Source organism: Camelus dromedarius, chromosome 5 (assembly GCF_036321535.1).
Source record: "Camelus dromedarius isolate mCamDro1 chromosome 5, mCamDro1.pat, whole genome shotgun sequence".
NCBI lineage: Eukaryota > Metazoa > Chordata > Mammalia > Artiodactyla > Camelidae > Camelus > Camelus dromedarius.
Genome location: NC_087440.1, coordinates 92,595,516 through 92,607,955, shown reverse-complemented (window position 1 = coordinate 92,607,955; position 12,440 = coordinate 92,595,516). Strand labels below are relative to the sequence as shown.

Here is a 12,440-nt window from a genome sequence, read left to right as displayed (position 1 = left end):
TATCAAAATCCATTTATATGGAATTCTTTCTTCACCGATGGGTTAACATTTTATTTAAAAGGAGGACAATTAAAATTTAAACACTAGTCAAAAATGTTGGCTAGGATGTGGAGAAGCTAGAACTCTCATATATTGCTGGTGAAAGTGTAAAACGATGCTTCACTTTGGAAAACAATTGGGCAGTTTGTATAAGTTACACATACACTCACCATCCAGCCCACCATTTCCACTTCTTGACATCGATTACCCAAGGGAAGCCAGAATATTTGTCCACGTGAATACTGGTACACGAATGTTCAAGGTGGCTTTATTCCCCATGGCCAGAAAGGAAACAGCCCAAATGCTCATCAGCAGATGAATGGGAAAGCAAAATGGGTGATAGCACATGACTGAATGCTACGTGGGTGGAGGCCACACCCTTGCGGCGAGTGGAGAACCAAACACAAGGAAGTGCACACCATGTGGCCCGTCTGTGTGAGAGCCTCAAGGATACAGACCTGGGCTCCCGTGGACGACAACCACCCCTCAACAGATTGCTGGTTTGGCGAGGAGGAGTGGGGAGTGGAATTGACTGGGAAGCTCAGCAGGGAACTTTCTGGGATGATGGAAATGTTTTGTGTCCTGGCTGAGGTGGTGGTTACACTGTGATACGCAGTTGTCAAAACTCATTTAGCAGTACGCTTTAAATGGGCACGTGTTACTGTCTGTAAATTGTGCCTCAATAAAGTAAATTTGAAAAGGAAACATTGATTTCACTGTGTATTTCTTAAACTAGCCTGTTGTATTATTTAATTTTGTTAACTTATTACCAATATGGATATTTTTGAAGTTTTGTATCTGAACTAGACTAGAATATATCTTATCAATTTTTTAAAAGGTGCTAATCTTAAATTTAGGAACATAAAAATTAGAAAATCATGTTGTTTTTGTTTATTGTGAGTGTTGTGATTTATTTATACTCTTACACTGTCTCTAGGGGTCAGGAAGTCAAGGCTCGGCTGCGTGCTGTGGCGCGGGGTCTGTAGCGGCGGCGTGGTGGTCAGGATGTCAGCCAGGACAGCCATCGTCGGGAGACTCACTGGGCTGGAGGCTCTGCTTCCAAACCCATGAAACAGTATTTTTATTTGGAATTTCTGTAAAGTCAGGAATAATAATGTAAAGAGGGTTTAGCTTCCAATTTGGATTCACCGTTTTGGGGTAAGAGGTTTAAGAGGCACCTTTTATTTTCAGACCCGCAGTGCCCATGATGCCTGGACTCAGGGTGGCTGAAATGTCCTGAGTTTCTGAGCTGCTCGCGGGCTTCCCAGGAGGAGCGCCAGGCTGAACAGCGCACTTTTACAGCAGCGCATGTGACAGTCCATGTCCTTGCTGCTACTCTGGGAAAATGCTCTTATTTATAAATATAAGAACAAAGAAAAACTGAGCTCAGGTTCTGTTCCTCATAGTTGAATTTGCTGGGCAAACCTGATTGCTTCCCATGTGAGGTTTTTATCTCATCAGAAGAGCCCTCCGGTCTTTTATCTCATCAAAAGAAACTGCATTTTACTTTTCTGTTTCCTACAGTGTCTAGAATTGTACGTGGCATATCGAGGGTAAAGAATTATTACGGAATCAAACTTGTATAGTACTCCAAACCAACCAACCAGCCAGCCAGCACCTGACCACTTCACAGCCACCCTGGCCTGGAAGTCGGGACACCTGCTCACGCTGGGACCTCAAGCACATGGGTCGGTCTCTTCACTGAGGAAGCCCCACTGCTGCTGCTTATAGCCTTTCTGGGCAGATGGGAATGAGGGGACATGGTCAGAAGGGAGGGGAGAGGGGCCCGAGGAAACGTGGATTTCTGAGGTGTCAGGAATGATCTGCTGAGGCAAGTGAAGTGGTGAGGAGGGTATAGACTCTCCATGGGAAGACAGAATTTAAAAAGTCTGAGCTTTCAAGTTTGGAAAGATGCTGTCTGTGTAGGTGTGCGATCAGGGTATGGTGGAAGGATTGAGGAAGTACTGATTTCACGTATAAATCCATTAACCAAACGTTGATCATTGGTCGGGGGCTGTGGCCAGGCCTGGCCGGGGGCCGGGTGTCAGTGGTCTAGGCCCTGTGGAGTCTCTCCCAGGCTGGCGTGAGCTGGAGGGTCCCTGGTACAAGTTCTCTGTCTGGTGAGTATTTCATATATAAAAGTATTATAAGTTAGAGGAATGAAGTCTCCTAATTCACTGTCCCTGCAAGTAGATTTGTGGGCATCTGGAGAAAGAAGGGAAGGGGATGGTGTGCTCAGAGAAGTGGGGGGGGGGGGTTCTGTTTTCCTCTGCGCTTGTCAGGGGGTGGGGTGGGTGGGGGGTCGTTAGACCGAGGGACTGTGGGCCATGTTGTGGAAGATGGGTTAGAGGGCAAACTGCATTCGCTGGGCACATGAATACAGGAGAGTCTGGGTAGAATGCTGGTGGGAGAGGGGGCCCTGAGCCCCAGGGCCCGCGGCGGCCCCTGCTGGGAGGAAGGCCGTGGCGGCAGGCCGCAGGCTGGGGTGGGGGGTGCACTTGCTTTCCCTGGGCCTGCATTTATGGAAGCCTGCCGGGCTGTTCCTGAGAGAACTTCCGCGCCCATCTTACTGGTCCTGGAAGTGGCTGGCCCTATCTGTGACCTGGACTTGAACTCACTGGATAACTACCGTAATGAGGGACCTTGACGGGCCCAAGGGAACAGGATTTGATTTCTTCTTATTAGATGCAATGAAAAGAAATAAGCGAGGAATTAGGTCATAGGTTTGTCTGAGTAAATTGAGTTCGTATGGAGAATTTTAAATTGCTCCTATGGGGTTTGGTTTATGTGGAGAGAATGCATTCTGAAAGGCCTGTCATAACAGGGTGGAATTTGCATCAGAGGGTTTTTGCTTTCTTAAAAAACTCTGAAGAGGTGCTTTTTGCTAAATTTTCACGTTGAACAAATTAGAGAATAAATACTAAAGTGTAAAATGTTGCATATCTGTTGACTTACAGGTTTATGGTGGCTCATGTTTTTGTAACCCATTTAAAAAGCAATCAAATTACACATGTTCACTTTGAAATAATTCACTGAGCTGTGCACTATGATTTATACAGTTTTCTGTTTGTGATATCTACTTCAGTAAAATTTTATAAAATTACAATGTGTTAGTATACACATAAGGTGTACTGCCTGACTTACTTACGACAGCAGAGTATATCCTAGTTTTACAGCTAGAAACACACGTAGGACACAGCACGCACAGAAAGCCCCATCTTGCTCACAGGTGTGAACATCAGAATACCAAACGGTTGCATTTCTTTTCATTGTTACTCTAAGCCATTGGAGGGGAGAGGAGACCAAAGAGATAGGTTTTTATTTGTCTTTTCTTCAAGTTGTAAAGTTACAAAATTAATGTAAATTGAAAGTTTTGTTGAATGGGCATCATTTTTCTCTAGTGAAAAACATGTTTAAGGAGTAAAGTTCTGAAAGTTTTAAGAATACCTTTTTTGTGGCGACTAGGAAATCTCAGTAGGTGGAAATTAGAATCCTTTATTAGTGTTAAAACATATTTTGGGCATTATGACAGTTCTACCAGGCATTTTTGTAGAATGGACAAATTTCTTTTCAAATGGAAGTGTCTAGAACTTGGCAGTTCACATCTGGTATTGAGAGGGGCTTGCTCCATGTTGCTATCTAGGGATCTCAGATAAATAGAACAGGCTTCCAGTTAAGACTATGAACACATCCCAATTCCATTTTCCAAGAGTCCAGAATGTGCTTGGCACCGCAAGATTTGGGGAAGACTGGAGTCGGAAGAACAGGGGTTGGACCCCCTGTTAAGAATTACAAGAGGGTGTGAGGCTGGCAGAAGGTAAAGGGGCCCTGAGAGTACAGCTGAACCTAGAAGGAGGAGATGGAGGTCTGAGGAGGGCTCCGCGCCTCCCTGGTGGGCACAGAAGGGCTTGGAGGAAGCAGACTGGGCTGGCACTGGCGCTCAGCCCCTTAGGTCAGTTCTCGGCCCTTAGGTGTGTCCCTTCTCCTTTCTCCTGTGATTCCTCGCCCAGGGTGGGGCTCGTCCACCTGCCACCCAGATTTGTTATGAGGATTGTGTGTACAGTGCGTGTAACGTGCCTAGCGTAGCAGCCCACACCGAGGTGTGTGCCTGGTAGAGGGTGCCGTGTGAGGCGGCCAGGACCTCCACGTCCTGCTCTGTCCTTGTGGGGCGCCCGACCTGCAGCACAGGACATGAGCTGCCCCGCTTGTTTTGCCGTCTGCAGAAGCGGGGGTGGAGCAATGCCTGCCCGCCTGGGTCGTCGTGAGGCTTAGAGGAGTTCATAAATGGGAGGTGGTCGCTTCAGGGACAGGCTCACGGCAAACACAGCAGCAGTGCTTGGTGTTATTATTTCTCAGTAACAAGAGGATGGGGACGTGCTTCTGTCAGCTGCCACCCCTCAAGCTGCCACCTTTCTGTGCTCATCTCACGTAGATAATTTCCTGCCGCTGGTGGGTCAGCCTTTGCTGTGCGCCACGCCTGTGGTGTCTTCCATGGGGTGTTTGTACTTTAGAATCTTTCATATATTTTAGCTTCTTGAGACCAAGTGGTGGTGAGATGACATTTGTCCTGAGGTGCCACCTGCATACTTATTTTTTAAGTTGTGTACCCTTAAACATTTGACATCCCTATTTGCTCAAATAAATTTAATAAAAACAGCCAGCAGTTGGGAAACAGCCAACAAGGGGGAAAGCTCCTATGAGAAGATAAACTCGTTTGTGCTCTCCTAACTACTGGGGAGCCTGTTTAAAGTCTTGATGTGTGCGCGTTCTGACACTACAGCAGAATGACTGTGCAGAATGAACGTGCATTCCAGCCTGAGTGTGTCCTGTCTCTGTAGGTTGGGAACCCACGTGTCGAACTCACCCTCTCAGAACTCCAGGACATGGCAGCTAGGCAACAACAGCAAATTGAGAACCAGCAGCAAATGCTGGTCGCCAAGGTAAGTGGTAAAAGCAGAGGTGGGCAAGTGTCCAATGAGTGTGTTCTTCTGCCATTATTTTAGCTGGGGGGTCAGTGCATTCATGGGTAACCCTTGTAAGCAGGACCATACCGCCAAGTGTTAAACAGTGTCTTTCTCAATTCTCTCTCCTGTAACAGTAAATGCGTATGTAGCTTCTTGGAGGTGGGAAAGTACCCAGGCAAGTGCATCTGACCTTTGACATGCTCACGTGTTAGGACAGGAAACGATCGGCCTTACCCAGTTTACCCACTTATAGGTGAAATTTGGAAAGAAAGGAAGCTCCTTTTTCCTCTGGGTATGTTGTCCACTGGTGTAGTTGGCATTAGTGTTCCAGAGGAGGCGAGTGGCCCGTGACAATACACTGGTCATGGGCTCCAAAGATGGCTTGCCTTTGTCCTACCTGCAGGGAACTTGTTTGGTTTATTGAGGTGCAGGCGTCCTCAGCACTCATTACACACACTGGGTGCTAGATTTGTTGTTGAAACTCTGTAATGGTAGGATTTGAAACTGTTGCCAAATGCAAGTTTGTGTGCCTGACCCACAGTGAGGCCAAACACACCCAAATGTAAATGCCCAAGTTTGGAGCAGAGAAAGGTTTATTGCCAGGCCAAGCAAGGAGAATAGGTAGCTTGTGCTCAAAAAATCCAAACTCCCCAATGGGAAGGCATTTTTATAGGCAAAATTTGGGATGAGGGCTGCAGGGTGTGTGACTTTTTTCTGATTGGTCAGTGGTGAGGTAACGGGTGGTGTCCAGGAATCTTGGGTTTAACCAGTCCTTCCCATCCACCACTTAAGTAGGGGCCTTAGTTCCTGCAGAAGAACTCGAGGACACATTGTTATGTGTCTCCCTTGTGGCTGGAACCAGGACCCTGTTTTATTGCACTGTTGTTTCTTGACTCCTTTATTTCTGCATTCCCTCACTTCCCTGGTTAGGAACTGTTTGGACCTACCTTTTGGGACTCAGGGAAGGTCTAGGAGTCTGAAGCTTTTTTCCTGCAAGACACAGGGACAGAGGAAGGCTTTTGTATCCGGGAGGGCCCCATGGGGTCCTGCTTGGTTTTAAAACTTTTCTAAATAATGGTTTAGTCTTGGACTAAAAGATTAGACCTATCACCCATGCCTGTTGGAAACAATTCATGTTGTAATTATGGTAAATGTTCTGAAACTCAGAGAGAGAGAGAGAGAGAGAGAGAGAGAGAGAGAGAGAGAGAGAGAGAGAGAGAGAGAGAGAGAGAGAGAGAGAGAGAGAGAGAAGGAGAATATGTAAACAGCACCGCCTAGGGTCTTACTGCTTTCTCTGTAAAGAGAGTTTCTTAATACCTAGATGTCCAATTCAACTTTTTTCATTTATTGAATAACCGTATAATTCTCTTCGCTTTTATGTAAATAATAGTTTAAGTTGGACTTGTTTTTAAAAGTTGTCTTTCAAAGTTTATTGGATTTACAAGAATAAAAAACAAAAGTTAGGTAAATTGGAAAGTATTTTCATCCCGTTAATAGCATTTCTAAGATAAAATGTCCATGGTATTATGTAATTACAAACTTTTCTAATTCTACTTTTTATTTTGTTCCAACTATTGAGCCAAGAGTATTGCTATTAAAAAAATCTTTAATATTTTCTTTAATATTTTCAGCAGTGTAAATCACAAGTTAATGCTAATTTTTACATATTTCCGCACATATTCCCTTCCCTTAGAGCGCGTTGTGTAATGCCAGCATGATCACACTTAAATCTCTCCTTAAGTATATTTAATGCATACAAATAGGGCCATGAATATTTAAACATTGACAGTTACCCTTAAGGCATGTTTTCACGTTAGGGAAAAAACTGTTGAGTATTGCATATATTTTTACTTTAGGATTGTCCAGTTCTTGTTTGACTCTGAAATGTTTGATTACTTGTGAAGACAATCATCCTAAAGAAAACAAACATTTCCTATTTCATGTCACTTGGCAGATTAGCGGTTCATCCCCTTACTTATCTCCTTACGTATCTCCTTCCAGTAGAAAATCCCCTGCTGGTCTGTGCTCATGTCCTTTAGGAGGCTAAATAAGGGCCTTGGGAAGCCGCTTTGTAGCCCTGGCCACAGGAGACCTGGGCCGCTGGGGTGGAGGTGGGCTTGTGCTTGTTGTGATGGGTGAGCCTGTGGAATCTGCTTACCCTTTTTTCGGTGTATGAAAGTCAGCATCCATTTCAGTTTTCAAAGTTAGCCGTTTCCCTCTTTTGTTAGGAACAGCGTTTACATTTTCTGAAGCAACAGGAGCGCCGTCAGCAGCAATCTATTTCTGAAAATGAAAAGCTTCAGAAGTTGAAAGAACGAGTCGAAGCCCAGGAAAACAAGTTGAAGAAGATCCGAGCCATGAGAGGACAAGTGGACTACAGCAAAATGATGAACGGGAACCTGTGTACGTGCCCCACCCGCCCGCTGCGGGCCCACCCCGGACTCCGCTGCGTCTGCGCCTGCGCCTTCGCGGCTAGGTTCAGTGATCTGAGGACACTGCAGTGGAGGGGGGCCTCCTGCTGGGTAGCGGCCGCTCTTCAGATCTGGGCAGGGCCACTCCTAAGACTCCACTCATGATGAGGGTCTGTTTCAAGTGAACAGCTTAAATTTTATCTGTGTGTGAAGACACGGCATACACGTGCTCACTTTTTATATTTGTGCGCGTGAATTGTCACTTTATTCACCAGTTCCGTCAGTGCCTACTTTATGGCGCAGCAATAAGCAAGATAGATTTGGATGGGCCTGCCCTCAGGGAGGACTTGGTCTGTTTGGTGCACTGAGATTCTTAAGTGGCTTGACCATGGTAGCTTTTGGACTGGTTGCCCTAATTTAAAATTATTCAATAATTCATGCAAATATAACTTAGCCATATGAGCAGTCGCATCATGTGTTGAAATGTGCTTTGGATTACGTGCAGATTACAGTTTCCTCCCCAAGGTCTGGTGCTAGATGATGCGAGAGTTAAATGTGTAGAAATGAAACAGAACTTAATACACAACAAAACCAGGAAAATACCATGAAAAAATTAACTTCAGTGGTGTTTTTTTCTTTATTGGTGGGAAATTATAGCTGCAGAAATAGAACGGTTCAGTGCCATGTTCCAGGAAAAGAAGCAGGAAGTGCAGACTGCGATTTTAAGAGTTGATCAGCTCAGTCAACAACTGGAAGATTTAAAGAAAGGAAAACTGAACGGGTTCCAGTCTTACAATGGCAAGCTGACTGGGCCGGCTGCGGTGGAGTTGAAACGCCTGTACCAAGAACTACAGGTACCTCACCCGGGGCTGAGGGATGAGTCTATTAAGTCTATTTCCAGCATAGGCTGGAAATCCCAGGAACTGGAAACAAATGACTGGACTCTAATTGAATAACAGACACAAAATGCATTTGGTACAACATAATTTGTTTTAATGGCAGCACTGGGGAGTGAACCCAGGGCCTCATGCATGCGAAGCACGCGCTCTACCCGAGCTACACCCTCCCCCGACAAGAATTTTTAAAACAGCTTTGAGATGTAATTCACATAGCGTACAATTCACCTTTTAAGTTATACAATTAAGTGGTTTTTTGTATCTTCACGGAGTTCTATAGCTAGCACCACACTCGATTTTAGAACCTCACCTTCGAAAGAAGCCCCACACCTCTTAGCCATCAGCCCACAACCCCCGTCCCTCTGGAGCCAAGCAGCCACGACTCTAATTTTTGTCTCTAGGGATTTGCCTATTCTGGGAATTTCGTATGAATAGAGTCATATAGTTCTTTGTGACTGGCTTCTTTTATTGAGCATGTATGAATTTAATTGGCAGTATAATGAACTGGTAAAGAACTTGGCTTTAGCTGATACTTAAGGCCTCTGTGTTAACTGTGTTTTGACAAGATAGATGCCTACTGTTAAATCTTCATCGTAGCTTGGGTCGCTGTAACAGGATACCCCATACTGGGGGCTTACACAACAGACATTTGTGTCTCAGTCCTGGAGGCTGTGGTCCAAGATCCAGGTGATGGCAAACTTGGTTCGTGGGAGGGTCCACTTCTGGCTGGCACACGGCTGCCGCCTTGCTGTGTCCTCACACACTCTGGTCTCCCTCCTCTGAGAAGGCTACTTAACCCCATCGTGAAGGCCCCACCCTCATGACCTCATCATGGCCCAGTTACCTCCTGCAGGCCCATCTCCAAATACTGTCACACTGTGGATTAGGGCTTTGACATACAAAATTTGGGGAGGCCACAGTCCTAAAACCTTCAAGATTTTCATTTCTCAGAAGCTGTCATTTAGCAGGTGATTTTTCAAGCCAGAAACAAGCTTTGCAATTCTATTACACTTGTTAGAGAAAGTATTATATCATTTTACGAAATGGGAATTCTAATTACAGAGAGTTAACTCACTTGTTGCTGTTAAATTCTGTGACACAAAATGCGTGGAAATTGTTAGAAGACTTTATTCCTTTTTACATTTTAAGCAATTGTTAAAAATGCGGGGTTCCTAAGGATTTTTTTTGGTGAAGTGTGATGAATGTAATATATTTATTTATGTGTATATCCAACTTTTTGACTGCAATCTAGGTTAAAAAGTACATGTTCCCTCCTGTTTGGTACACATGTGCAGGTGTGTCAGTGCTAGTGTAAGCGTGCACATCTGAGATTTTCACGAGACCAGACTTAACCTTCATGCGCAGTGCCCTCTGACATTGTCTCTGTTTCATTTTGTCCAAGTGCTGGTTATGACTCATTAAAATGATACAGGAGCGTTCTATTTGGTGATTCGGCCAACCTTTGGATTTCCTGCTCCCTCGTTCGGTGGCCTGTGGGGCAGAACAGACACCTCTCCCACACTCATCGTTGGTGCTAGTCATTCCATACATTTTGAAGAAGACACATTTGCCGACATTTGCTCTTTTTTGTTCCATATGAAATATGTTCTGGCTTCATCTGTGCTGTACCTGTCAAATATTAGCACACAGGTGACAGTGAATGTATATAAATACACATGAGAACCAGATGTTGCTTTTTCTTCTTTTTTTAATCTCCCTCACGATGAGAAGTTGACCATTTAATTAATACAAATCGTAAACATATTTTCTATCTTGCAGATTCGTAACCAGCTGAACCAGGAACAGAATTCAAAACTCCAGCAGCAGAAGGAGCTCTTAAATAAGCGCAACATGGAGGTGGCCATGATGGACACGCGGATCAACGAGCTGCGTGAACGTCTTTACGGGAAAAAAATTCAGGCACGTGGAAAAGAAAATATTTCTGTGAGATAAACTGCTAAAAATGGTTCATCCCCAAATTGTCCATCTTCACTGTGATACCATCCTGCTCCCCAGCAGCCAGAGCTGATGAAATATAAATTGGCCACAAACCGTAAAAAACAACAGTAGGGGATGGTTCTTTTTCCCCAAGACACAGCTGGTTCCTGATGTGTGGCATCATCCCTCCCCGGCCGCGGGGCTTCTGCTTCCTCACCCTCCTCCCTGGGGCAGCTCTGTCTTCTCTCTGCTGGGCAGGCTTTGGCCCCCATCTGCAGTGCCCATTTTAAGCTGTGCCATTGGCACAGCTTCCTTGACCTTGTGTCGTCCTGTATTCTTGCCGTGAACTGATTTGCCTTTCCCGGCCCAGGAGTCATCATAAGATTCTTAGAAATAACCCACGTGGAAGGGCTTTGTAAACTCGAGCAGAGTGCTGTATAAGGGGTCTGTGCTTTTTAAAAATCTTGATTTGGTATTTTGAATTTCAAAGGTAATAAATACTCAAAAAAAGACACTTAAAACAAACATTTAAAGGAAAATGTGGAAGTCCCTCCCATTCTTCTCATTCTCCAGGGATGATAGTTGTTAATGGTTCCAGTCTTTTGCTTAAGACAGACAGGAAGGTATTCAGGTTTTAATCGAAATGTAATTGTAGGAATTACATCATCACACTGTTCTGCACCACACTGTTGTTTTTTGGGGGTTTTTTTTCCTTCTTTTTTTAAACCACAACATGAGTATCTTTCCAGGTCATGACCTCATTACTTTTGTAACTTCCGTATACTACTCCGTGTCCCAGGGCCTGTGGTCACTGTACCCAGCCACGTGGTCAGGCAGGGTGTCTCGGGACCTGCTGTTGTTCTTGGTGCTTCGGTGAACACGTGTATCGCTGAGGGCTCACGGGAGGAAAAGGGACCAGCGCTGCGTTGGTATATTTGGCTGGGTCTAGCACCTGACCTTCCTTCCACTCGGGGTGCTCAGGGTCTGATGGAAGTGGTGGCGGAGTGCAGAGTCGATTGGCCTGCCGTCCTCGGGCAGCTGGGACTCGCGCACCGTCCCCTCACCCACACTCCAACATGGGTGTTTTCACGATTGACGCATTCTCTTGTTGGCTTCTGTTGCTCTGAAGGTGGCTCTCAGGTGAGGGGCAGGCTCTAGGGGCTTGGCCTGGTGGGTGGGTGAGGAGGGCGCTGGAGGAGGAAGGCACTGCCTCTTCTGTGGGCATCGTGACTGGCAGTCTCAGGGAAAGCACCTCTGACTTACAGATATACACTTTTTTAAACCAGAGTGCTTCAGGGTCAGTGGTTAATCTGTACAACACTGTGACTGCAGACCGTGGTTTCCATTTTCTCTCAGTAACAGCGCAGAGACTGTGGGAGAGGGTGCGTGCGCACCTCCATGCTTGCTGACACTGCAGTCTTCAGTGACGGTGTATCAGTCAGGGTTCTCAGGGAAACAGAACCGGTTCTGGGTGTGCATGTGTGTAAAGACAGACCAGCTGACTGATTCTGAGGACTCGCTCCCACGCTTGTGGAGGCTGACATGTCCAAAACCTGCAGGGCTGGCCTGCAGGCCCAGGGAGCCGCAGGCGCTGCCGTGCGAGGCTGCAGCACCTGCCCACAGGATTCTCTCTTCCTGGGAGACCTTAATCTTTTCCTCGAAGGCCTTCAGCCTATTGGATGCAGCCCGTCCACGTTATGAAGGGCAGCCTGCCTTCCTCAGAGTCTGTTGATTCAAATGTTAGTCTCATCTTAAAAAATACTGTCCCAGCAACATCTGGACATGTCTGACCAAATATCCAAGTGTCACATCCTTGCCAGGTTGACACAGAAAATTAACCATCACAGATGCTAGATAAATGGTGCTTCTTACATTCCACCTGCTACTTCACGGGGTCCCCCTGAAGAATTTGGTACTTCTGCAGATGTGTGTCTCCACCCAAAGGTTTTAGGTACTTTGAGCAGTTGTCAGAATCATGGACCCTCTCTCCAGAATGACACATGCTTGTGCTCATGCATGCAGAATTTGGCATTCAGTTGTAGGAGGGGTAGGGACGTCTCACTCAGCCTATCCGGGGACCCCTAAGGAGCCAGCGTTTCTCTAGTTAGACCCTGTTCTGGGCCCTGCTATTGTTGGCATTGTCACATGACCAGCGTCCCTGCTGAGAACAGAAGAGCTGCCTTCAGGGAACT

General features: G+C 45.9%; 1 protein-coding gene across 4 annotated transcripts in view; it reads left to right on the top strand.

Annotated features, from left to right (window-relative positions):
* PPP1R13B (protein phosphatase 1 regulatory subunit 13B) overlaps positions 1-12,440 on the top strand; it is an 87,440-nt gene that overhangs the window by 63,987 nt on the left and 11,013 nt on the right. For all 4 annotated transcript variants that reach the window (XM_064486315.1, XM_031454401.2, XM_031454402.2 and 1 more), the window contains exons 5-8: positions 4,878-4,979; positions 7,232-7,406; positions 8,072-8,268; positions 10,090-10,230. In XM_064486315.1, the coding sequence (XP_064342385.1) occupies positions 4,878-4,979; positions 7,232-7,406; positions 8,072-8,268; positions 10,090-10,230 (615 nt within the window). The remainder of the gene's footprint in view (positions 1-4,877; positions 4,980-7,231; positions 7,407-8,071; positions 8,269-10,089; positions 10,231-12,440) is intronic.